We start from the raw sequence: 27103 nt of genomic DNA on the forward strand, positions 1-27103 counted from the left end.
CTACAGTTGTGCACCACCGTGCCCAGCTAATTTTAAAAATTCTTTTGTAAAAATAAGGTTCTACTTTTTTGCCCAGGCTGGTCTCAAACTCCTGGCTTCTAGTGATCTAGCCCCTTGGCCTCCCAAAATGCTGGGATTACAGGTGTGAGCCTCCATAGCCAGCAACATTTTATTTAAGAAAATAAATGAATATGCCACTTCTTATTCCTCATCATATTCAAACTGTTATGCATATTTTGTTTGAAAGGTTGATTTATGCATTTGTTTCCCAGTAGACCATAAAGTCCAAAAGAACCGTGTCTTAGGTTATAAAGGTGGGCCCAGTGCCTAGCATGCAGCTTGGTTTTCTCACGAATTTGTTCATTCAGCATCATTTATGAGTACTGTGAGAGGTCCTGTGCTATGTGCTGAATATCCATTTATTCACCAAATATTTATTGAGCACTTACTGTGTGCCAGGGTCCGGGCCAAGTGCTGGGAACACAGATTTGAATAAGACTGGCAAGGTCTCTGCTCTCAAGGAGCTTACACCTTAAGTGGTGGAGTCAGGAAACAAAAATAAGATCACAAGAAGACTTCAGATAGTGATATGTGCTGTAAAGACAACAGAAGAGAGTGATGTGATAGGGAGAAACTTGCAGGGTATCTTTGGATACAATAGTTGGGGAAGGTATCACTGAGGAGGTAACCTTGACCTCAGGCCTGAGTGGTAGGGAGGAGTGGGTCATGAGGTAATCACAGGGGAGGCTGGGATGAAAGATGGCTTCAGTAAGCAGTAGTAAATACAGGGGAGAGAACTATGAGACAACGGTGGCTGGGCCAACGGGCCAGATCATGGGGAGACTTCAGGAAAAAAATTTGGATTTATTCTCTGTGTAACTGGAGGGCTTTAGATGGTGAGAGTGTGGGGTGCTACAATCATATTTTCTCTTTGCTATTGATCCTCTGGCTATTGTGTAAAAAAATAAAAAAAATAGCAGGCCAAGTAAGGAGGAAGGGAGGCCAGATGAAGAGACTGTTTGGATGGTCTATGTAGGACATGATGGAGGCTTGGACCAGGAGGCTTGGACCGGTGGAAGTGGAAAGAGGGAAGATTTGGGGTATATCTGAAAGGAGGTCAAATTGACTGGATGTGGAACGTGAGGAATGAAATCTATGGTGGCTCCTAAGTTGAATGACAAGCCAACCCGGATTGCCTGAGACTGAGGGCTTTCCTGGGACATGGAATTTTCAGGGCTAAAACCAGGACAAGTCCCAGACAACCCAGGATAGTTGGTCACATTACTTTTAGGTTTTTGAGCCAAACAATGGAGTGAGTAGCTGGTGCCATATACAGAGATAGAGACGACTCAGGGAGAACAGATTTCTAGAACAGAGTTCTATTTTGCCCATGTGAAGTTTGAGATGCTAATTAAACATTCACACAGAGATGGAGTAGGCAAATGTATATACACATCTGAAGCCCAAGGAGGAGATCAGATTCAGATAGAACTCCGGGAGCCAGCAATATATAGATGGTATCGAAAACAATGGGGGAGATTACTTAGGGAGAGTATGTAAATAAAGTACAGAAAAGGGCCTAGGGTGGAGTTTGGATATGGAAATTTTGAGGGTAAGCAGAGGAGGAGCAGTCATCCAAGGCATTAAGAAGGAACAGTCAGTGAAGTAGGAGGTAACCCGGGAGAACGTGGTGTCATGGAAGCTTGGAGAAAAATGAGCTCCATGAAGGAGAGAGTGGTCAACTATGTCTAATCCTGCTGAATAAAATGGAGAAAGAAAAGTAGATTAAAACACAGTCCCTGCTCCCAAGGAGTTTCAGTGTAGTGGGGAGATGGGAGAGTCAATTCCTAAACAGCCATGAGTGCTCTAGCAGTGAGAAGCACAGGCTGCCAGGCAAGTACAGAGGGCTCCTTCCTGGGCTGCATTTGGAAGGAGAATTGGAAAACAGGACATGGGTGGAGAAGAGTTCTTCAGATGGAGGAAGCCACAGGCACAAAGGCACACTCAAGGAACTGTAGGGTTTCAGGATGGCTGGGGCACAGAGTGGTGAAACAAAAGGAGGCAGGAAGTGCAGGGAGCGGGGACAGCCAGGGCTATCACATGCGACAGAGAGGTCACCTAGGATGGGAACTGAAAAGTGTTGGATTTAGCAACCTGGACATAAGGGTCTATCTTTGCCAGAATAGTTTCAGCCATTTCAAGGAGTTGTGGGGACAAAAGCCAGATTATGAGTAACTGGGAAGCAAGGAATAAGACACCCTGACTGCAGAGATCACTCATTTAAGAAACTTGAAGTAGAAGGAAGGAGAGTGGTAATGTGGCATCTGGGAGTGGGGGTGGGTTTGTGGGTTTTTTTTTTCCCTCTATAGTAGAAATCTTGAGCTTAGTTATAGGCTTGAGGGAAAGAACTAGAAGTGAGGGAGAGCTTGAAAATATAGAGGTGAGGAGATAATTGATGGAGTAAGAATTCTGAGAAGCTGGTGAGGGATGGGCACGTGTAGGGTTGGGGACATGTAAAGTTTAGCTTTGGATAGGAGCAAAGAGAGACAGATGGGTAGAAATATAGATAAAATTGTTAATAGTAGGCTTAGGAAGACTGAGGCGAAGTTGTTCTTTTCTGATTGCCTTTGTTTTCTCTTAGAATAATGATGAAGTCTGCTGCTGAGAGCAGCTGTAGACCCAGCAAGAGGTATATGGAAGGCTAGAGAGTGAATTTACAGGGGTACAAACTTAATTCCTCCGGTGGCTGGATGTGATATTTTTCTGGGCAGGAGCAGAAAAGTGGATGGATTAATCCAGAGTGGCATCTTGCAGTGTTGATACAGCTGAGGACAAGTGGACAAGGATATTAGCAAGGATAAAGTGACAGGCTATGAGTCTGGACTGAATAACGCAGGAAGTGGAATGAGGCTTTGGTTGATAGATTAGGAGGAAATGTACTGAAGGAAGAAGGCAAGGAGCAGGTATAAAGAGAAGAAAGGAATCAGGGTATGAGAAGGACCCAAACTGTTCTCAGGAAGTAGGACATTAGAGTTTAAGTTTTCCAGGTTGGAGCAAATCTGAGTGGTGAGAAAGTCCAAGGTGAGGCCTTGGGTATGAGTAGGTTATTAGAGGCTAGGTGAGTAGCCCCGGAGTTGAGGGTATCAGTGTATTGTAAGGTTAGGACACTGGATAGATAGTTCATTCACATTAGTGCTGAAATCACCCAGAATGAGAGGGAGATATGGGAGGGAGAAGAAGCTGCTGAACTGGGAGCCAAGGTCCTTGATGAGTGGAGAGGACTGACCAGCAGGTTGGTGGGTGACAGAGACAAGAGAGGAAGAAGCTGATTGGCTGAAGGCAGAAACAGTTTTTACAGAGATGGAGGCATAATTGTGCCTTATGATTTTATTGAACTAAATTGAACCAAAGTGCTACATTAGTCCCAGGAAATGCCAAAGTCGGCACCAGCTGCTATTTTCTAGAAAAACCCCAGAACACACATTAAAGTCAGCCCTGAAAGAGCATTGCCTACCTAGAAAGAGCTGTCAAGTCAAGAAGAGACCCAGAGAAGAAATGTCAACAGGTGGACTACAGACGGGGCCAGTCTTCTGGGCTCCACGGGCCCATATCTTGCCCCGACAATTTCAGTCCTCCCCTCCCCCTCTGGGGAACTGTCAGTGCCAGCTCTCTGCTCCATGACACATCCTGGCAGGAAAAGTCAGCCAGCCATCTTGGGCTGGCGTCAATCCCAGGAGAAGCCAGAGCAGAGGCTTTGAGAGATGGAGCTGAAGGAAGCACATTTCAGCGCACTTTTCTACGGAAGAGCAAGGGCTCATTAGCCAAAATGATCATTTTCCCAGGCCTGTTCTCAGACCAACTTAAAAATCACCTGGGCTGTGTCTCCACCCTTTCACCCAGGAGTACAAGTTGCTTCCTGCTCAGACAGAACCCACCCTAACCTCAGCCCTTCTGGAGCACAGGCACCACTCGTACATTGCTTCTGCTTGTGAGTGATATGAATACACACAAGGCACACTTCCAGGACGCTGCCGTCCTGTTGTTCTCCTGTTTCATGGGCACTTGTTCTCCAGTCTCCTTTGCAGGTTCTTTCTTATTAACTTGACCTCTGACATTTGGAATGCCCCAGTTCTCAGCCGTTTATCTCTGTTTCCTCTCTCCCTACACTCATTTCCTTTGTGATCTCAACCGGCCTCAGGGCTATAATACCTTCTAGTCACTGAAAAATACTAATGCATATCTCTACTCCTTAGTCTTCTATTAGGTTGGTGAAAATGTCATTGTGGTTTTTGCTATTGTTTTTAATGGCAAAAACTGAGATGACATTTGCACCAACCTAATAGTCTTATACATCCACTCACCTTGTTGGCATCTCTGCTTGACTATCTCATAGGCATCTCCAACTTAACATGCTCAAAATTGAACTTCTGATTCCCCCAACTCCCTGCCACACCTGCTCTACCTGCAGTCTACCCCCATCTCAGTCAATAGCAACTCTATCCTTCCGGCCGCCCAGGCCAAATCCCTTGGAGTCGTCCTGACTCCTCTTCCTCTAAATACAGTCTATCAGGAAATCCTGTCAGTTCTACCTTCAAAAGATACCCAGAATCTTACTCTTTCTCACTGCTTCTTCCCCCGACATCCTGAACCAAGCCATCATCATGTCTTGCTTGGATTATTACAATAGCCTCCTAAATAGAATCTGCTTCGACCCTGTTTCAAACAGCAGTCAGAGTGATCCTCTAAATACGTGAAGTCCTGAAGATCATGTCACTTCTGCACTCAAAACCAACCAACCATTTTCTGTCTCATTTAGAATAAAAGCAAAACTCCTTACACTGGCTTGGAATGACCTGGCCTCCCTCCACCCTCCATCCTCATCTCATCCTGTTCTCTCCCTCATTCACCCTGCTCCAGCCTTACTGGCCTCCTTGTTGTTTCTCAGAAACTTCAAGGCTGCTTCCGCCTCCAGATCTTTGCACTTACTATTTCCTCTGCCTAGAACGTGCTTCCCTGCTATCCACACGATTTGCTGTCTCCTGTCCTTCAAGCCTTTGTGCAAATGCCATTCTTCTCACTGAGGCCCTTCCTCACTACCCTATGTAAAATATACACAATATAGGACAGCAGCATGCACTGTGTTCCTTTTGTTCCCTTTACTCTGTCCATTTCTCTCTATAGACTTATCTTCTGAGACCACATGCTTATTAAATGTGAACTCCGTGAGAGGAGGGACATTCTGTCCTTGCCCACAGAGGGTATCAATAAATATCTGTGGAACCAGTGCAATTCAATATACATGGTTGTGGGGAAACCTCAGAATTCTGCCATCCTCTGGATGCTAGCACTAGAATGGCAGTTTTTATAATGAAACCCTTCTCTTTCAAGTCCTTATAGAGGTATGACTTTAATTAAGCAGCTAGTGTGTCTGAGCCCTTGCATATTTACAGAGCCATATCTCGAATGCCAGCAGAGATGGCTGTTGCCTTCCTTTCCTTTGCTTCCTAGTTCTTGGAAGAAAATCAACAGTGGCTAGTGACCTTGCCTGCAGGTGAGCATAACTATTAAACACCAGCCCTCAATGCAGATTGCTGTTGTGGTTATTCTTTAATAGAGCAAAGGAATCTGTTACAATCTTCTTGTAACTATGTGCGTCTCTTGGCCAAATATGTTTAAATGATGTAGCAAATGTCTCAGTATGAACTTTCTACTGATCAGGTTTTCAGGAGATTTGAGTTTTGGTCTTAACTCTACTGTGGAATTGCCACAACTCTGGGTACTTTCCTGAATTCTCTAGTATCTTCGTTGGGAAAAATGTAATTTTGGGGGTAGATGATCACTAAGACCCTTTCTTGATCTAAAGTTGTGGTTTTCTCAGAACACAAGAGCTCCTATTTGTGAGTCACTAGAAACACACATGATTATCTCTTTGGCTTTCCCATTACACACAAAAAGCCTTTTTTTCTGTGACTTTTATATTGGTGAGGACTTTTTCATTTGTTAGGGGCAGAAACCCAGCTCAAACCAACTAGAAAGGAAGTAAGAGGTCTGTTGGCACCTATAGCTGGAAATTTAGGGGTAGAGCCTCTCTGGCAAGCTGGATCCCAGGGCTCCCAGGATATAAGGAGGACCCAGTCTCTCTCCGTCTTCTGGCTTCACTTCCTCCTGTGTTGGTTTCACTTTCAGGCAGGCCCCACATGACGACACCAGCAACAGCCACACAACATGTGCCACCTTCAAATGCAAGAGGAAAAGGGCTTCTTCCCAGGAATTTGGGGATCTTTAAAAAATGGAGTCTCATTGGTCTCGTCTGAGTCCTGTGTCCTTTCCTGAACCAGGGAAATGGAGAGTTGTCAGATCTCTGGCCAGATCTGTGTCATAGCCCAACCCTCAGTGGAGCTTGAGAGTAAAGGTGGGGAGCCCACCCAACCCACACAGGCTGAGAGCGGCAGAGAGTAGATAGATGTCAAAAGGAAACCTGGGGCTATTAACAGAAGAAGGGAGAGTAGATGCTGGAGAGGTAAAAATAATGGACATTTATTTCAGTCCTCATTGAGGGTTTTTTTTTTTCTTGAAACAGAGTCTTACTCTGTCACCCAGGCTGGAGTGCAGTGGCACTATCTCAGCTCACTGCAATCTCCACTTCCTGGACTCAAGCTATTCTCATGCCTCAGCCTCCCGAGTAGCTGGGATTACAGGCGTGCGTCACCGAATAAGTTTTGTATTTTTAGTAGAGACGGGATTTCACCATGTTGGTCAGACTGGTCTTGAACTCCCGACCTCAAGTTATCCACCCGCCTCGGCCTCCCAAAGTGCTAGGATTACAGGTATGAGCCACCACACCTGGCCCTCACTGAGTTATGATTTTCTTGTAGGTTCTGTATTAATTTCTCATGGCTGCTGTAACAAATTACTACAAATCGGTTGGTTTAAAACAACAGAAATTTATACTCTCACAGTTCAGAATGAAATCAAGGTATTGGCAGGGCTGCACTCTCTCTGGAAGCTCTAGGGGAAAATGTACTCTTTGCCTCTTCTAACTTTTGGTGGCTGCCAACATTCCCTGACTTGTGGCCACATCACTCCAATCTCTGTTTTCATAGTCACATGACTTTCACCTCTTCTATTAAATTTCTTATGTGTCTATTATGAGGACACTTGTCATTAGATTTAGTGCTCACCCCAGTAATCCAGGATGATTTTCTCATCTTAAGATTCTTAATTGTATCTGCAAAGACCTTTTTCCAAATAAGGGAACATTAATAGGTTCCAGGGATTTGATGCAGATAGCTTTTGAGGAGCTGTTTTTCAGCCTACCACAGATATCAAACCAGAAATAGTAACGTTGAAGTGATTAAGACATCAGAATGTAATGGAGAATCAGAATAATTTATAAATATAATTGATATATTTTTTCCAAATGCTTGGTTGCCTTTTAAAGAGATAAAAGAGGCCAGACACACTTGCTCACTCCTGTAATCCCAGCATTTTGGGAGGCTGAGGTGGGATGATTGCTTGAGTCCAGGAGTTCAAGGTTGCCGTGAGCTCTGATTGTGCCACTGCACCACCTTAGCCTGTGTGACAAAATGAGATCCTGTTTCTAAGCAAATAAATAAATAAATAAAAAGTTTTTAAAGGGATTAAAAAAAATTTGCTGTGGGGGGAAAAGCAATCAGACAGGTAAATTTCTGACTTCGTTGCCAGTCATGTATGATTTTCATTTATGATTTCCAGTCATGTATGATTTCCAGGTCATTGTTGAACCAATAGCTTCTTCTATTTGGGCTTTCTACTCTTTTTCTACATGTCTTTAGCTCTTTTGCTAAAATGTCATTACTAGCAGTATCCATACTAATCATAATTGATCAACAAGAGCTAGCATGGAAAAAGTCACTAGCAAGACTACACCACAGTTAGGAAAATATTTTCAAACCTGATTTCTTATTTCAAATGAGTAATAAACACTTAAAAATCTGAGCCACTGGCCTTTTCTCATCTAGGTAAATGTCCCTAGGGACCCCAGGCTAGATTAGACATTAAACAAGACAAAAATCTTGTGGAGAAAGAGATCAACAGGCACTCAAAGAAGACAGTGGTGTAATACATGTTTTCAAATATATGTCATCTTGTCCCTGTTTCCGCCCACGTTCAGCACAAGCAGCTGCCCTTACTGGTTGCTCAGGTTGGACTGGAAGTGCACTGATTGCTGGTATTTTCCCTTGAGGCATCTTGGCAGCAACTCTGGCAGTTTATATTCTTGGCCATAACAGGGGCTAGGCAGGTGGCTCTGTGCTTTGTCAGTGGCGTGAGTTCTACAGGTGTTTCATATGGCTGGTGACAGGGGACTGCAGCCTGGCAGAGTCTGCTCCCTTGATCTGCCAACCTTCCCCAATTCAGAAACGAAGGGGCACCTAGACTTTCATCTGTGCTTCCCAAGTGCAGCTCTGCTTTACTGTCAAGTGAAGCTTTCTCTGCTAGAAATCTGTAGGATCTGAGAAGAGAGAAATAATTTGGACATGATGGATTTCTGCATGTCTTCTGCTTCTGGAGAATGGACTTAACTTAGATCTGGCAGCCAGGATGTTGGCAGAGTCCATTTCCAGTGTTGGAGTGAGAATGATGTAATGAAAACAGCTCTGGCCTGAGACATTGGTGGGCAGATCCTTTTCAGCCACCACCTTTCTCGGTGACCTTGACCAGCCCCTTTCCCTTCTCTGTTCCTCAATTGCCATATTCAAAACAAGAGGATTGGACTAAATGTTCTCTGAGCCATTTCCTAGTTTTACCATCTATCAGATGTATACATTTTAAACCCTCCAGGTTGAGCATTTGGGATCTATGAGAAGGATCACAAGCTGTTTCTTTTCCCAGAAAGAGCTCCCCACGCACACCCTGATGATGCTGATGGTTATATTCAGAGTGCCTCTAAATAAAGTCCAAAAGTATAGGACTGTGGTTAGAGTTAAGAGTAGTTCCCAGTTATGACCATATCAAGCATTCATCAAATGTTAATTGGGCCGGGCGCGGTGGCTCATGCCTGTAAATCCCAGCACTTTGGTAAACTGAGGCAGGTGGATCAGATCACTTTAGGCCAGGAGTTTGAGACCAGTCTGGCCAACATGGTGAAACCCCTTGTCTAGTAAAAATGCAAAAAAATTAGCCAAGCATGGTAGTGAGTGTCTGTAGCCCCAGCTACTCTGGAGGCTGAGGTGAGAGGATCACTTGAACCCGGGAGGTGGAGGTTGCAGTGAGCCGAGATTGCACCACTGCACTCCAGCCTGGGCGATAGAGCGAGACTCTGTCTCAAAAAAAAAAAAAAAAAAAAAAAAATTGTTAATTGGGTGCCACAGACAGCTGCCAGGGCTATAAAGATGGGTAAGATGGAGTTCCTGCCCCAAGGAGCACACAGTCCAATGGAGGAGACAGATGACTAAATCAAGGATTGCATTAGAGTGTGATAAGTGCTACTATAAGGTTATTCATCAGGTGCCTTGACACATGGAGGATGGACCTATAAATCTCTCTGCGGTAGTGTCAGGAATGGCTTCCTGGAGGAGGTGGCACATGAGTAGACACTGAAAGGATGAATAGGAATTACCTATGTGAAATGGGGATCAAGTCTCCTAGAATACTCACAAAATGTATGTTTGCCCAACAGATAATTGCCAACTGTCATGGAACACATTGCTCCCTTTAAACACAGGTGTCTCTCTCATTGTCTAATTATTCTCTTGGGCCTGGCACATGGATTGGAACTGTATGTACCTAAATGGAGCCCCAGGGGCAGATCCGGAGTAAGCCGGGAAAGCCAAATGGACTCCAGCATTTTTTCTTTTTTGAGACAGGGTCTCGCTCTGTTGCCCAGGCTGGAGTGCACTGGCAGGATCACAGCTCACTGCAGCCTCGACCTCCCAGGTTCAAAGTGATCCTCCTGACAGTGTTCTGAGTTGCTGGGATTACAGGCTTATACCACCAGGTCCAGCTAATTAATTATTATTATTTTGTAGTGACAGGGTCTTGCTATGTTGCCTAAGCCGGCTAACTTTGATATAGACCCTGAGATAGCAGAACTGTGGGCTCCAGCAATACTGTTTTTGGTATGCCAGTATGAAATGCTTGCAGTCTACATTCCATACACATAACATTCCCTTCTCTCTCTCTTTCTATTTTTCTTTCTTTTTCCTTTTCGATTGCTGGTGCAAGTTAGGGGGAATGGAATGGAGGGACATAAACGCTGTTGGTTTCTGAGTATTTCTAAGGTCTCCCTGTGATTCTACTTAGTCATGGCAGGCTTCTTGGAGGAGGTGCTGGTAAAGAAAGGTAAGGACTAGCTTGACCAATCAGGCTGGCATCTGAGCTAGGAGAGGCTCCCCGGGTCCCCGGCTGCTCATAGCCCCGCCACACTTACGTGCCTGTGACCTTTGTTTCTCTCCTAACCTCCCACCAAATAGAACCAGGTTTAATCACTTCCCCTTTTCCCTTCAGTGGCTGGACATGTCCATCAGGTTCCTGATTCAAAGCACTTTCAGTCAAACTGGTTCCCCGCGCGGTGCGCCTGGACTGGGGGACTTGGGGCTGCGGGCTAGTTCTCCGCGCTGTGAATTACCTTCCGAGGCGGCGGCGCGGCTCCGCCCCCAGCCCCGCCGGTGGTTCAAGTGCAAGATCCGAGCTGGGAGCGGAGAGGCAACACCCCTGCTCGCACTGCAACCTGCTCCCTTCGGGGAGGGATCCTCCCCGCTCCAGCTTCTGCTCGCCGGGCTCCGCCAGGCTGGAGGGCAGCAGAGCCAGGAGGAACGGAGACCCAGCGCTGCCCGTTAACAGTCCCGGCAGGAAAGCCATCATAATTACTCACCGCGCTAATTGCCCGTCATTAAAGTTCAGGAAACGGTCCGAAGAGGAGCTCCGAGTCGAGGAGGGGGCAGGTGGTGTCTGGGGCTCCCGGCCGGCCAGGGTTAAGCGCTTGCCTGCTCCCTGCCTCCCGGCTTGAGGCCAGCGCGTCTTCAGTGGGAGGCCAGCCACTGCCAGGGACCCGGGAGCGACGCCGCCAGCCCGGCCGGACCCCCTCCCCCACCACGGCCTCTAGAAGGGGGCAGCAAGTGGGGGGTCCCGGGTACCAAGCCCCCTGCCCAGCCGGCGCCTGGAGGCGCAGAGAGCCAGAGGGGCTGCAGGGACACCGAGATGGCCGATGAGATTGACTGGCTGGACCTGCCCGGCCGGTGGGCCTACGGAGTTGACGGTGGTGGGAGAATCTTCTTCATCAAGTATGTTGGTCTCCCTCTTCTTTTTATTTCAATTTTTTCCTTTAAGTTGTCCAACTTGAAAAGTGGCGGGGTTGGGGGCAGGCTGGAGAAGGTGGGTGAAGCGGTGGGTGAAGCGGTGGCTGCAAGGGCGGGCATGACTAATAAGTTTATCACCATGCCTGTTTGAATGTGTCTCCCGCCTTTTCCTCAATGGGTCAAAGTCCAGCAAAGGCTTGGCATTCTCTCAGCTCGGAGAGGCAGGGCAGGGCAGGGGAGTGCTGCCCTTTCTCCCTCTCCTTGGTCACATGCGAGGCCTCCAGGAGGATGACTAGACTAATGCCCAACCTGGAGTTTTTTCAGCTCCTTCCCTGAAAGGGCCAGAGGTAGGTCTTTCATTTCCCCCCAGACTTTCCTATGGGAAGACTTGGGCTAAGTGACAACATACCAGGAGATCCTGCCTCTGCCACCCAGTTCCTGGCAACCCTCACCACAGACTCAGCGTGCCCAGGACAGCAGTTCTCCTCTCCTGTCCTGCTTCTTTATGGGGCTGTGGTCAAGAGAGAAGGGCACGATGCCCACTGTATGTTTAGCATTCTTGAGAGAGAGAGCGCCTTTGCTACTCTCAGTAATATATTAGCACTGTTATATTAATTTCATAAACCAAAATGGCTCTGGCATAATCTCATTATAACAAAGTGGCCCTGCTGGCTCTCTTTTGGCTTGCTTCTACTACAGTCATCTTTTGCCAGGATAGATATCTCCCAGAAATATAGCAAGTCTAGAAGCACAGCGTCTTGGACTGTTACCCACACTTGACGAGCTTTTCCTTCCTCAAGATAGCCACTTATAAAACATCAGAGCTGCAAGGAATCTTAGAAACAATCCCTTCATTTGTCAAACGGGGAACTGAGGTCCAGAGGTATTGAAAGTACCGGTCGAAGAGAAAACCACTTGTTAATCAGAGCTGGGACTCAGCCTAGCATCTGCTGACTGAGTGCACTGCTTCCCCAGGTACCAAACTGCCTTTGCAGGGGCTCAGGCAGGCAGCGGTTTCTCTTTGGTGTTTCTAAGTTTCCACATTTGCTTTAGGCCTTTCTTCTGTAATTGTCACCACCATGATCATAATTGATGTTGTAATTATGTTATCTTAGAAATTAACTCCATTAAAGGTCTTGACCCTAAGTCAGATTCTTAAATAACAGAACTTCTGCAATATTAAAACTGCAGTGACTTGAGACATTAGAGTTTATAAGAATCACCCAAGGAACTTATTAAGCAGGTGGATTCCTGAGCCCTACCTCAGGAGATTCCTATTCAGACGATCTGGGGGAGGGTCTTAGAATGTGAATTTCCATGAGCCCCTCAGGTATACTGATGAAGTGGTTCATTCTCTTCTTTCTTCCTGATCTCTTACTTGCCATCCAGATTATTTTCCTCTTTCATTTTACAAACATTTATTGGGCATCCACTCTTTGCTGCAGTGCTAGGCACGGGAGATAAAAAACAATAAGATGTAGGTTTTTACTTTAAGGTAACAGGGAGAAAACATAAATCAATACTTAGGAAATACTATGGTACATTCTTGAGGCATTTGCAAGATGCTATGGGAAGGAAAGAACTAATGCTCTCCAGGGAGTTCAGTGAGGGCTTCCCAGAGGAGGAAGCATTTGAGCTGATTCTGGAGGAGAGACAAGAGTGAAAGAAGCCTTGGAAGTAGAGGCTTGGGGAAATAAAGGCACCAATGGGGGCTGGGGAACAGGTAACCTAGAGGACTCGGAGAGGTTCAGTGGAGATGGAGTGGAGCTGCTGGATTACTGTAGAGGCCCAGGAGGAAAAGTAGGAAGAGGCAGCTTGAGAGAGCCCTTACGTGCTTAGCTAAGGGGTCTGGACTCCATCCTGTAGGTGATGGGAAGCCAAAGGAGATTTCAAACTGGGACTTGACATCATCAGATCTGCATTTAGAGCCTTCTCTCTGGCAGCTTCATGGGCAGTGATTTGAGGCTGAGCGAGAGGCAGGAGGAGAAACTTAAGGTATGGAAAGCAGTTAGGAAACAGTTGCAAAAGTCCAGGAGACAGCTGATGGGGCCTGAATTAAAATGCTGAGAATAGAAGAGAAGGGGAGGGAGAGATGGGAGAAATCTTCAGGAACCAAATCAGGAATATTCATCTAAAGCTTGAATTCTGGGAAGGGGAGACAATGGGAGGAATCAAAGGTAAAGCTTAGAATTTCCAGCTTGAGTTTGAAAGAGGTCAGGAGTATGGCAAGAGGAGTGCATTTTAGGGGGAGTACCGGTTTAGTGGGGAAACACTGCAGTTGATGTCCCTGGGGGACATTCAGGAGATGCTGTCTAACAGACAACTGGATATACAGGATAGAGTTTGAAGAGAGAGGCCTGGCCTGGAAAAGGGTCATCATGTGGGGGTAGAACCACCCAGAATAGTGCGAGGGAAAAGACAGGAGTATACCCAGGCAGCACCAGTGTTAAGGAAGGGATAGAGGAACAGAGGCCAGGTTGGAGAGTAAGACCGAGAGGTTGCAGAGGTGGGCGGCACCAGGACCAGGGTAGAATGCCACCCCAGAAGACAAGGAAGAGGGATGTTAAGAAGAAAAAAGGAATTCAACAGTATTGGATGCAGCAGAAAAGCCAAATGGGCCAAAGGCTAAAAAACACCTAGTGGATTTAGGAGAAGGGGAGGCCTTTAATGATATCTAGGAAAGTGGTTTCAGGAGAGGGCTGGGAACAGAAACCAGGTTGCAGGGGATTGGTGAATGAAAGGCCAGGAAGTGGAGAAAGCTAGGAGAGACTACTGTCAAAGGTTTGGTCAGGAATGAGGAGTGTGAGACAGGAAGCTGCCAGGGGACATGGCATTGAGAGGGAGGCAGAGTACTGAGACTACAGAAGACACAGACAGAGGAGTAGAATAAAGGGATGGACCCCAGAAAGAGAGAGGAGGTGAAGATGCAAGGCTGGGATGCTCAACAGAGAAAAGATGGGAGAGAAGGGGGACGATAACCCAGGCAGAGAGATTAGCCTTAAAGGGGAGAGAAGGCTACCTATTCTCCAGAGGAAGACAAGTATTAAAGGATGGGTGAGAATCTGGGTAAGTTTTGGTGGTGAGGTGATTGGGCATACTGGGAAAGCTCCCACCTAATCTTTTCTATTTTTTCTTCGATTAAGAGATAAGATCCTCTGCGCAGGAGAGGGGCTGGGTAGCAGAGGCAGGCCTGGGACCTGAGATTAGCGGGAAAGCCTTGGAGCTCTCTGCGGATGACAACTGACTGGGGACCTTGAAGAAGATTCTAGGTGGCACTCAGGGCTCAGCTAAGCTGGGAGACTGGATTTGCAGTGACCCCAGTCCTCCCAGGCCCAGTTCCCCCATCAGCCCAGTGCTGGAGTGGAGACGGCCTGTGACTGTCCCAGATGGGGGTGCTGACAAGGGGTGCAAGGGGTGCAAGATGGTGCAAGGACAAGGGGAAGAGGAAGTTGAGGGTTGTGATGGAATGTCAAGGGTGTGATAGGGTTGTCTGTGATATCCAGTGGGTCAGAGATAGATGGGAAGTCTGAGGGGGCTGACAGTGTGCAAGGAGGGGAGAGTCAGGGGCTGGAAAATCTCAGGAGAGATGTATTGGAGGTGAGGGCACTGGCTGACTTCCTCTCCAAGCCCTTCCTTTTTATTGGCTTCCTCTTCCACTGCCTCCGAGAACCAAAGCTAAGACCAGAGACCCAGTATGTTAGAGTCTTCTTCAGTGGTGCCCAAGCTCAGAGGTCACTAGAACAGTGACTTTGTTTTTTTTTCTGCTTATCAGAGGGGTAGGTTAGCTGGGAGATCTCTTCCTGTAACAGGTGTCCAACTTTAGAGAAAATTACTGGAGTCAATAGAAAAAAAAGTATATGTTTACACCAACACTAGTACACAAATGTTCATAGTAGCTTTATTTGTAGTGGCCCAGAACTGAAAACAACCTGTAAGTTCAGCAACAGGTGAATGAATGAACACACTGTGATGTTTCCTACAATGGAACACTATTCAGCAAACAAATGGAATCAAACGACCACATGCCACAACATGGACAAGAGCATGAACGTCAGACAACTGGGTGCTGTGGTTCACACTGTAATCCCAGTGCTTTGGGAGGCCAAGGCAAGAGGATCACTTGAGGTCAGGAGTTTGCAACCAACCTGGGCAACATAGTAAAACTTTGTCTCTGAAAAAAAATAGCCAGAGGCCAGGTGTGGTGGCTCATACCTATAATCCCAGCACTTTGGGAGGCCGAGGCACTTGAGGTCAGGAGTTTGAGATCAGCCTGGCCAACATGATGAAACCCCGTCTCTACTAAAAATACAAGAAAAATTTGCCAGGCATGGTGGTGCATACCTGTAACTCTAGCTACTTGGGTGGCTGAGGTGGGAGGATTGTTTGAACCCAGGAGGCAGAGGTTTCAGTGGGCCAAGATTGTGCCACTACACACTCCAGCCTGGGTGACTGAGCGATACTCCATCTCAAAAAAAAAAAAAAAGCCAGACATGGTGGTGCATGCCTGTAGTCCTACCTACTCAGGGGGCTGAGGAGGGAGGATTGCTTGAGCCCAGAAGTTTGAGGCTACAAATGACTCTATGATTGTGCCACTGCACTCCAGCCTGGATGGCAGAGTGAGACTGTCTCAAAAAAAAAAAAAAAAAAAAAAAAAAAATCAGGCAAAGATGTATGATTGTATGATTGCATGATTCTATTGTATGACTGTATGATTCTATTTATATAAAACTCTAGAAAATGCAATTAATCTACAGTAACAGAAAACAAATCAGTTGTTGGGGAGAGGGGTGAGGATAGAAAGAGCTAGGGGTGGTAGCTGGAAAGGAGGAATTACAAAGGGTCACAGAGAAAGTTTGGGAATTCATTATCTTGATTTTGGTGGCAGTTTCACAGGTTTATAGATAAGTCAAAACTATTAAATTGTAAATTTTATAGGGAGTTTATTCAATATCTCACTTTAATAAAAGTTTAATGGAGTCTTTCTTAGTGGAGTTTATTCTACATCCATTATACCTTAAAGACATCGAGTAGAGTCTTGGCCTGGGCTCCAAGACACCATCCTAAAGCCTGGGTGATCCAGGTGATCTGAGAGTCCCTTCCTCCACATACCTGAAGTAGCCAAGACAGTCAGGTGCTTCTTGCTGGGTCACATCTGGCTCTGGAAAAGTCTGTGTCACTTGGTCGGTGGGGATTGAGAAATGATGATGACTTCATCTGCCATTGAATCTACAACCCAGAGGGTCTGTGTTGCTGGGGAGCCTGCCTTGCTGGGTGTGAGGTATCAGAAAGAGTTTTGTCAGGGACAGATCTAGGTCTGAATCCTGTCTTCATCACTTACTGGTTGTGACTTTGGCCAAATTTCTTAACTTCTCTGAACCTCAGATTCATAATGTGTAAAATTCCTAGTGTGAGGGAATGTCGTGAATGAAAAATACGTAGCATTGTTGACACACAAGGACTATGGGTTCACTCAGTCTCCTCCTTTTCTTATCCATTAGAGAAGCTGCCAGTTAAGGACCTTCCTTGTTCTTCCCACCTGCCTTTAGCAATCATCTCTAACATTGCCTCTGTCATGAAGCCTTCATGCTTCTCCTTCCTTAACCTCATGCCAGGTAACACTTGTTTCTTTGTGATGGTATCACACTTTTTACGCATAGTTACAATAGGGATTATAGTGCCTATCACATTGTATTGCAGCTATCTTTTTATGCATCTATTTCCCAGTGGGTTGTAGATTCTTTGAGGTTAGGGATTCGATATTACTCATCTTGAAACCCTCAGAGTGTACTCCGTAAATAATACTCTGTGAATGTGAACAAATGAACAGCCTTGTGGACGCTCCCCTCTCATGTGTCTGGGATTGAATAGTCGGTGTTAATGTGAATCTGGAGATGAGTGTCCCACTCAGAAAAGCCTCTCTTGTAGCTGACACTTTCTTATTGGTCTTTCTGTAGCGATGAGGAAAAGTCAACCAGCTGGGTGCACCCTGGAACAAAGTCACCCATCCAGAGTGGACACACCTCCTGCCCAGGTAAGGATCCTCTGTCCCTGCCTTTACAATCGAGGAGGATGCAATAGCTTGAGGTGGCAGCAGGAATTCTGTGCCCCAACTTTGCTTCTGACTTTTTCCTTTCTCCATGGATGGACTCAGCTTAGCATTTGGACTGCCATCTGGGGGAGACTGCAGGCTGGCTGGAGCTCACCTCAGTGTCTCTCCAGGCTTCCACCTCCAAAATTGGCATCTGAGACAGACCTTTGAGGACAGAGGTTTTTACTCTTCTTTCATCCCTCTGCCCAGTCAGAAAATCCCCTGCCTCAAGGGCTTTTGCACTGACAGAAGCCAGCCCCCAGTGCTGCGCTCTAGAACTTTATGTCATGATGGAAGTGTTCTCTTTCTGCTCTGCCCAATACAATTGCCATGAGCCACATGTGGCAATGAACAAATGAAATACAAGCATCACTGAGGGCTTGATTTTTCTTTTTTTTTTTTGAGACAGAGTCTCACTCTGTCGCACAGGCTGGAGTGCGATCTCGGCTCACTGCAACCTCTGCCTCCCGGGTTCAAGAGATTCTTGTGCCTCAGTCCCTCAAATAGCTGGGATTACAGGCGTGTGCCACTACACCCAGCTAATTTTTTTTATTTTTAGTAGAGATGGGGTTTTGCCATGTTGGCCAGGCTGGTCCTGACCTCAGGTGATCCACCCACCTCGACTTCCCAAAGTGCTGGGACTACAGGTGTGAGCCACTGTGCCCAGATGGATTTTTAATCCTAATTAATTCAAATGTAAATGGCCCCACGTGGCTAGTGGGAGCGCCTGTTTCTCCCACGGAGGAGAAACGTGAAAGGGGACAAGGCTGACATTGCTGCTGATTATGGAGAAAATATCACTGGTAGCCCTCAGGGCTAGTGGGAAAGGTGGGACACAAATAGGTCAGCAATGAAGAAACAACCAAAGAAAAAGATTTCAGTCTAAGTTGTTGAGGTAGAGACATCAAGACTCACAAGGCCTGGGTACTTTAAGTGAACAGCCATTCATCCTCCTCATGACGCCACCACAGGCCAGTAAGAGGGGGTGTGAGTTACAATGTGGGGAGATCTCTCACCCCCTCTTGCCTTCCAGCCCTTCACTGGACTGGACCCCAGGCGCCTGGTTCCAGGGCCTCCGTCACTCATGGGCACGGCTGGCACTGCTGGACACACAGGATGAAGCCTTTGACTTGTTCAGAGTCCTTTTCTTTTTAGCTTCTGAGCTGGGATCATTGCTGGAAGAGAGAGACTTCAGGGGTCATGGAATTCGACTCTTCATTTTATGGTAGAAAAGTTGAAGAGCAGAGAGGAAGTACCTGGCTCAAGGCCACTTGACTAATAAGCAAAGTGGTGTCATGGTTAAAGTCATACATTTTGGAGGCAGAGAAATCTGAACTCAATTGTGGCTCTATTTCTTTCAGTGTGGTCTTGTACTAGGGGTTTAATTCTTTTCGGACTTAGCTTCTTCATCTTTATAATGGGGAGAGGATTATGAACCTCAAAAAAGTAGTAGCAGGCATTACATCAGAGAGGTGGTTCCGAAAATGGAGGTAGCTGCTGCTGTTATTGTCACCATCATTATTTCCAACTTGCAGCAAGGCTTCCTGACTCTAAGGCCAGGGCTGTTTTCTTCTACCAAGTTGATGGTGGTGTCACCTTCAGTGTTTCAGCTGTTTACAGGTTGAGTCCATTCACTTCATTATCATCCTAGCTGGAGTGGAAGATGAATACCAGTCTGTGAGCCAATGCTTTCATTTTTGGCTGCAGCCAACTGGTTGTCTAAGGCTGGGAAGGGGTTAAGATGCCCCCGGAGCTTGCCGGGAGGGCAGCTGCCTCAGCGGGCACTCCGCCTGGATGGGAATATAAGCACTCTTGGTGTTGCCCAGGCAGAGAGGGCAGTGTGGAGGGAAGTTGCTAGAAAAAGGCAGGGGACATAATCCACACTGGCCTCTTTCCCAGGCACATCACAGTGCCAGAATTATTTATGATTCTGACCCAATGGGGATCCCTCTACTTGGGGAGGATGCCAACCCACACCCTCCTGAATGGCAGCATCCTCCCACAGAGACAGAGGGGAACAAGTAGCATTTATGGAGCAGCACAGAGGAAAGAGTGTGGGCTTTGGAGGCAGCACAGCAGCACTCACATCCCGGCCCAGACACTTCCTGTGTGACCTTGAGCCAGTTGATGAACCTGTCTGGGCCTCCGTTTCCTCATCTGTCATTGGTGAAAATGTTTTGGAGGACACCTGTTGTATAATGTTGCTATGCAGATTAAATGCACTAGCAGAGGTAAAGTGCATAGCTTAGAGGAAGGAAGCACTCGCTAAGTGGTAGCTGGTGTGATAGGTGGGCCATGTCCTGGCCGGAGCTGGGCTTGCTGGCTGCCCTGTTTTGCTGAAACAGCACCATCACCATCAGCAGCAACTGTGGAAATACAGACCCTTGATAAATACAGGTGAATAAAATGAATGATTAGAAACTGGACCCGCTACTCTGCAGAACCCAGGCACTGCTCCCCAGCAGCTGGTGCCTCAAGGCAGCTGCTAACATGGCAGGAGACTGTCAGACCAGTAGAGAATAGCTATGCTTTGTAAGACTTCATACACAAGGCAGGCGTGTGGACTGACCAGAAAGGTGGCAGTCACTGTCCATCAAGAGAATCCCCACCTGTTTTCCAATATGTCAGCCAGGGGTTCGCACTCCCAAAAGGAATGTTCTCAGCCAGCTCCCTGACTGTCCCCACCTCTGACAGTGGACTCTCTTGGGTCTCTCAGAAGGCTCCTCCTCCTCAGCCATGGGGTGAAGGAATCCTGTTTGCTGGGGAGGCGGGATGCTGCCCAGGGTGGCTGTTTTGGGAGAGCGAGTGGGATGATATAGAGCCTACGAGTGATCTTGGGAGATGGAGGTGCTATGCCCACCTGTGGGGGCTGCCTGGGTGCCTCCTGGCCACTGTCAACTTCCTTGCTCACACTGAGATTCTGTGATTCTCCTCTGAGCATTTCCGTGGATAAATTTTTTGTTCAGAGACACTATTAAAGATTGTAAAAACTGCAAGTCTTTTCATTTTCCTGGGGCTGATTTCCTAGGTCCTTGGTGTCCTGTCCAGAAGGAGCAGAGCCTGATGGCCATAACACTGGCCTGGGATTTGGAAACCTGAGTCTTACTCGGATCTTGGGTGTTAATGATCTGTGAAGAGTTCCTGGGGCAAGTGACCTGCCCTTCTGGTTAGATGATCCTGAGGACACTTCTGGGGAAGCGTCTGTGTGTTCACTGTTGTATCCAGGGGCTGGCACAGGGCCTGGCGCACAGTAGATGCTCAGCAAAGATTTGTTGAATGAATGAGTGCGTCCTACCAAGCAATGATCCATTCGGTCACTTCACCGCTCATTGACGGAGAACATCCCGTCCACTCCCGTGTCTCTCATTATTTGCTGGGAATCTCACTGCTAGAAATCACGGACAAAAAAGGATGGAATGGTTGGTTTCAACTCGACTGGCCTATCTTTGGATTTTCCTGACTGTTCAGGCACCCATCCCTCCTAAGTGCAGGTGGGGTTTGTGGGAAGACAGGAAGAGAAGAGAGGTTGATCCCAGGGTATCTCATTCTGGTGATTTTGCTTCCTCACAGGTTTGCCCAAGGGCTGGGAAGTGGATTCCACCCAGGAAGGAGCTGTGTATTTCATCAAGTGAGTAAGACTCAGTTTGCTTTCTGATGTCGCTGTTGGTTCTGCTTTCGTCCTTGTCAGGAGGAGAGATGGTTAAAGTGTCTGGTTTTTCACTGAAGGCACTGCTGGGTCTGTGACTGGCTAGTAGGTGCCGAGGCTCCTGAGAGCTGAGGTAGAGATGGGAACGTATGTACCAGTATGCCTGTTTATGTTGGCCTGGGTAGTAACCAGTGTCAGTCCTGGTAAATTTCCTGAGGTGGGGTGGGTGGAGTTTTGGTCTGGGCTGTACTGGTGGGAAGGAGATGGCTCAACAAAGTAGAGGAATGAGGCTGTTCTAGACACACAAGCAGAGGTTCAGAGGCAGGAGATGGAGCCGCGGGGCAGGATGTGGAGCCAGTGGGAAGGGGAGGTGTCCATGGGGTGTACGAAGGAGGACACCAGACTAGTGGTGGCAAGGCCAGCTCTGGTCACTCTTGCTCTTGTGGATGGGGGCACCTGCGATTCTGGGGGAGGTTTGTGCAGGTGGAGATGCTCTATTTTCCTCCTAGGAGTTGGGTAGGCCCCTCTGTGAGCTGGGGAGCCCTTATTTCCTGCCGTGGCTAAAGGTGTGCCTTGGGAAGTTGCCCTGGACTTAACCTTGGAAGCAGAAGACACAGCTCTTTGGGCTGGGGTGGTGCATGAGCTACCCAGTTGAACTCACTTCTCTCTGCCTTGGCCTGGGTCTCTCCATCTCCCAGACAGGCTGGGAGCTGGTTTCATTCGCAAGGGTGAGGCTCAGCGTGCCCAGGCCTGTGGGCCTCACCCTCTGGTCTGGCCTCAGATTCTGCAGGGATGGTGAAGCGCCTCTGCCCAGCTGCCTGGGGCAATGGCACCACCAGAGGGAGCCCCAGTCTAGCCAGGGGAGGAAGGACCTTTGCCTCATCCCCTTTCCCTCCCTCTCTGCTTTGAAATCCTCATCTGTGTGTACTAGGAGGGGTTACCTTTCCATCCCCCACCGCCAAGATCTGCCAGTACTTAGATCTGCCATCATCTACCACCTACATCAGCTTAGCTGCTAACCTATTCTTTTTTTTTTTTTTTAAGACAGAGTCTCACTCTGTCACCCAGGCTGGAGTGCAGTGGTGTGATCTCAGTTCACTGCAATTTCCACCTCCCAGGTTCAAGTGATTCTCGTGCTTCTGCCTCCTGAGTAGCTAAGACTACAGGTGCCCGCCACCACACCTAGCTAATTGTTGTATTTTTGTTTGAGATGGGGTTTTGCCATGTTGGCCAGGCTGGTCTCGAACTCCTGGTCTCCAGGGATCCATTCACCTTGGCCTCCCAAAGTGCTGGGATTACAGGTGTGAGCCACCATGCCTGGGCCTGTTAACCATATTCTTAAAGCAAAAGCAAATTTTTCTTTTCTTTTTCTTTTTCCTCCTCCTCCTCCTCCTTTTCTTCCTCCTCCTCCTCCTCCTCCTTCTTCCTTTCAAAGTATCTGTTCTGGAAATTATTCTAATATCACATGACAGTTATAGGCTGAGCTTTTCCTAAGTTTGGACCCACATGCTTCTTGCTTCAAGTAAGAATTGTGAATTGTTTCTTCTTTTCTCCCTCTTGCAGATACCATCTTCATATTCCTTTCTGTACATGGCTCTAGAGACTATTTATTAAACACTTTCACATGTATTGCGGCATCTCACCAGTCCCTAGAAACGCACCTGTCCACCTCTCTGACCTTGCGTCCCATGACTGGCCGGCTGTGCTCCCATCTTCCCTTCCCTCCATCATGTCAAAACCATTCCTACCTCAGAGCCTTGGCACTTGCTGCTCCCCCTGCCTGGGAGCACTCTCCTCCCATTTACACACACGGTTCCGACTTCTGGATTAGCCCCAATGTCACCTCCTCAGAGAGGCCATGCCTGACTGCTCCGCCTGAATTCCCCCACCCCTCCACATTTACTTTTCTTCACAGCACCGGGCACTACCTGAAACATGTTTGTGTACGTATATGTTTGGTTACGTATTGCTGGCCCCCTCTGCTGCATAGTCCTGGGAGCAGATTCTGGCTATTGTGTTTTTCACTCGCTCCTAGAACCTTTCTGGTGCATGATAGGAATCCAGTATTTCCTGAAATGAATTCATGCATGAAAAACATTGGGAGATAAACAACAGAGGCATAATTGATTTCTGCTTCAGCTACCAGCCCAGAGCTTTCTTCTGAGCGCCCCCAATTTAATGTATCCAGACTTGAAATCATTGCTTCTCTGTGCCGGTTCCACCTTTTCTAGAAATACCACCAAAGCAGAGCCCTCAGAGATATCCTCAACCTTTCCCTCTCTCACACCTCCCCCACAGGTCCTGTCAATTCTCCTCCCAATTATCTCTCAACCCACCCACTTTTCATCATCCCTATAGCCATGGCCTGAGTTCAGGCCCACATGGACTCTCACTTCCATTATTGTAGAAGCTTCCCAACTGATCTTCCTGCCTCCAGGCCATAATGCTGCAAGAGTGCTTTCCTCTAGAATTCAAATTTGGTCATATCATTCTCCATTAAAAACTTTGCATGTTTCCTATCACTTACAGGATAAAATCTAAATTCCTTATCTGGGCACATAAAGGGCGTCATAGTCTCACTCCCGCCCCCCTTCCCAGCCTCACCTCCCACACTCCCCAGCTGGTTCTTTAGCCCTCTCCTCTAGCCCTACCAAATCACTTGTGGTTCCCTCAACGTCCACTTCCCTTCCATGCATCTGGGCCTTTGTAGGTGCCAATCTCTCCTCACATGGCCTGTGTCCACCTGAGAACACTTGTTCTTCCTTCAAACCCTGCCCATGACATCACTTCTTCAGCGATGTGTCCGTGTATTGTAGTTATTTGCTTATACTTGTGTCATTTTCCACTAGATTAGTAACTCTCCAACTGGAGCATGTATCACAATCACTGGAGGGTTTGTTGGAGCACAGATAGCTGGGCCCTACCCCTAGAGTTTTGGATTCAGAGGGTCTAGAATTTGCATTTCCAACACATTCTCAGGTTATGCTGCTGCGGCTGCTCTGGGGTCCACACTTTGAGAACCAGTAGCCTAGACTGAAAACTCATCAAGGGTAGGGGCAACACAGGGGGGCCATAAAGTCCGGAGACACAGGCAATATTGTTTAATCATCAACCAGCCATGAATTCTGTGTTCACATACATTTCCAGACCCGGTGGTCATTCTGTACATCATAGCAGCAGCCGCCACTCTAGGAGCTAAGTGCTTTATGACATTATCTCATTTACTCCTCACCGCACCTTTATGAGGAGGTTCTATCATCCCGGTTTTAGCAAATAATGGAAAAACTGTCTCTTCGTATGTGTTACTCAATGTTACAAAGCTTGTATTAATAGAAAGCAAGCGGGGAGGCAGCCTCATGTGTGCTTGATTTCACATCTTAGCATGATGGCACGGCTGCTTCCCAGCATCCTTGGCACCTTGCTTGGACAAAGGAAGTGCTCAGTAAGCTCCTGCTGAATGAGTGAGTGAATGAATGAACGACTGACTCGCTGTTCTTTCCTATTTTCACAGTTCCCACAAAGGTTTATGACATTTGGTTGGTGGATGAGTTAGAAACTCGAACGATTTCAGACATGGATTCCAAGTAATAATAAAAGCCAGACAACTGGAGGAGCTATTTTGTTTCTTTTAGTGTGGATGAGGGAGGGAAATTTCAATGAGCAAATATTGACATCTGCCCTGGAGCAGAGAAGTATGTTAATTGTGTGTCAACAAGCTCTTTCTTTCAGAGTATTTAGGAAGTGACTCTCATAGTATCCACAACAGACGTATCTCTTGAGTGTGCCTGTGGTTTTAAAGGTGTCATTTACTGGGAAGAGCGGTGGGAGGAGGAGAGAACAGGGGAAAGGTTAAAACGTGGGAGAAACGCACTGCAAGCCTGCATGCACTTACCGCAAGGATCCACAAGAGGGCTCCAGAGCACACATGATGGCCCCACAAGGCTTTCAGGGGTTTGCTCACAGAGTGTCTCCCCAGGCTGATGGCGTCTTCTCGGAGGTGACAGGGCCACCTTTCCCATCCCCTGCCACATCCCAGCCATAGTGGGTCTGGTAGCTGTCTTTCTGATGCTTAAAGATCTAGCTATGTAACACCCATTCCTGCTCAACAGGAAGTCTTCCCCCGCCCCCTTGTCTCCTTCCCCCCCCCCCCCCCCCACCCCCGTTCCGGCTGAAGCCGTGACACTTGCCAGTTACGTCCCCAAGGGTGCCTCTCTTCTTCCCCAAGGTTGACAGGGAGGAAGACGTGGCAGGACACTTTCTGCAGAGCTACACCCCTGATAACCCAGTTCCCAAGCTGGGCCCCTGCGGCTCCTCCACCGAGGGAACCCCACCCAGCCGTTGGTCTTCCTTGTTCTGTTCTGGACGCTTCCTCCAGGAAGGTGCGAGAATGTGCAGGCAGGCAGTCCACCCACGGCCCTGGAGCGCCTACGGGCTGCTTGGCGCTCCTTGAGGGGCTGCGGGGAGGCAGAAATCAGAAGCCCAGATCTCTGCCCCGTGTGCTCCAGGCTGGGTGGTGAGACCCCGGTGAGCCTCCAAGGCTGTGCTGGGTCTTTGGGATTCATCAGTACAGACCCCAACCCGAACTGCGAGACCCCGGAAGAGGAGGGGCCCTGGGAGGGGCGGTGGAGCCACCAAGAGCGGTTCTGTTGTTTCCAGAAGGCAGACAGGACAGAACACAGGAGTCCTGGGGCAGCAGTCTGGTATAGTGACCCCGCTAGCTCTAGGCTTAGAAAGGCAGATAACACCCCAGAACAGTAAAGAAGGAAGCGGCCGAGGAGAAGAGGTAGTGAATGTGCTGGGCTTCAAAGAAGCCCATTTGCAGGTGAGGAAAACAGGCTCGATAGTCAAGTAATTTGTTCAAAGTCACTGAGTTACTCAGGGATGGAGCTGGGCTTCCAAGTCACACAGGTCATAGTTAGCCAGGCATAGTGGCTCACACCTGTAGTCCCAGCTATTCAGTAGGCTGAGGCAGGAGGACTGCTTGAGCCTGGGAGATGGAGACCAGTCTGGGTAACCTAGCAAGACTCTGTCTCTAAAACAAATTAAAAAATTAGCTGCATGTGGCGGTGTGCACCTGTAGTACCAGCTACTTGGGAGGCTGAGGAGGAAGGATTGCTAAAGCCCAGGTAGAGGCGGAGGCTGCAGTGAGCTAGTTCATCCCATGGAGCTCCCTTTCCTACCCAGTTGGCATGTTCTGCGAGGAAGAGAGACCCATGCAGATGTGGTTCCACTGAATGGGCAGTGAGCCAGTCAAGTTAGTGGTCACCAAGACTGTACGGTAGGGAGTGGGGATGGCACCACAAAGGTGAGGAGGACGCGTGTGTTTGGAGACCATAGAAGGTGCCTGGGAAGCCTGGACTTGATCCTCTGAGCAATGGGGCCAAAGATTGTAGAGCAGAGGAGAGACGGGATCGCAGAGGTACTTTCTGTGGAATCCTCCTTGCCTCACGCCGCCTCACGCCTTCCCCACTGGAGTTGTTTAGGTGAGCCTTGCTTCTCCTCTTCTGGGCTCGCAGAGCAAGAACTTAGATTTAGCAAAGGGAATTTATTATCTCTGGTCCATCTGCCTCACCTGTTCTTGCTGCAGCTTTAAGATCTTCATGCTACCACATCTCTTCCACCTTAATCCCCCAGATAAAGGCATGCACCCAACACCGACCCTCCCTTTGGCTTCTCATGCCCCCGAAGCTACTCAGATCCCCCAGAAACATTCACACGTCTGGCTCAGGCTTCTCGAAGGATCCGTGGGACTCGTCTGCGGCCCTTGCCCTCTGCCTGCCAGAGAGGAAACCTGCCCAGCAGGCCCATCTGTTGGTCGCCTGCCTTTTCCAGCTGCCTGAGGATTGTGGGGTCTGGGGCTGGGGTCTCTGTCCCCCTCCCTGGCCTCCCTCTGGGATGCTGTAATCTCTTGGCTCAACTCCCCTTTCCTCCATTGGCTCTGCAGGGTCAGAGACCCCCAAGAACCTCTCATCTTGGCTAAATGAAAGCAGACTCTCCCCCTGCCTGCACCTGGCAGCCTTGCCAAGTCCTGAAGAGCCAGGGCAGGTGAGTTGGGCTTGATCGGTCCTGCCTGGCACCAGGCCCTCATCCACA

General features: G+C 48.0%; 1 protein-coding gene across 14 annotated transcripts in view; it reads left to right on the top strand.

Annotated features, from left to right (window-relative positions):
• Nucleotides 1–10645: 10645 nt before the first annotated feature.
• Nucleotides 10646–27103, top strand: part of PLEKHA6 (pleckstrin homology domain containing A6) — a 159601-nt gene continuing 143143 nt past the window's right edge. For 2 of the 14 annotated variants that reach the window (XM_031656674.1, XM_031656657.1), the window contains exons 1-3: nucleotides 10648–11261; nucleotides 17231–17307; nucleotides 20935–20992. In XM_031656674.1, coding sequence (XP_031512534.1) covers nucleotides 11179–11261; nucleotides 17231–17307; nucleotides 20935–20992 — 218 coding nt within the window. In that variant the 5' untranslated portion in view covers nucleotides 10648–11178. Of the gene's footprint in view, nucleotides 11262–17230; nucleotides 17308–20934; nucleotides 20993–27103 lie in introns of all 14 variants that reach the window. The other 12 variants (XM_031656655.1, XM_031656656.1, XM_031656677.1 and 9 more) reach the window with 10 other exon arrangements.

Source organism: Papio anubis, chromosome 1 (genome assembly GCF_008728515.1).
Source record: "Papio anubis isolate 15944 chromosome 1, Panubis1.0, whole genome shotgun sequence".
Lineage (NCBI taxonomy): Eukaryota > Metazoa > Chordata > Mammalia > Primates > Cercopithecidae > Papio > Papio anubis.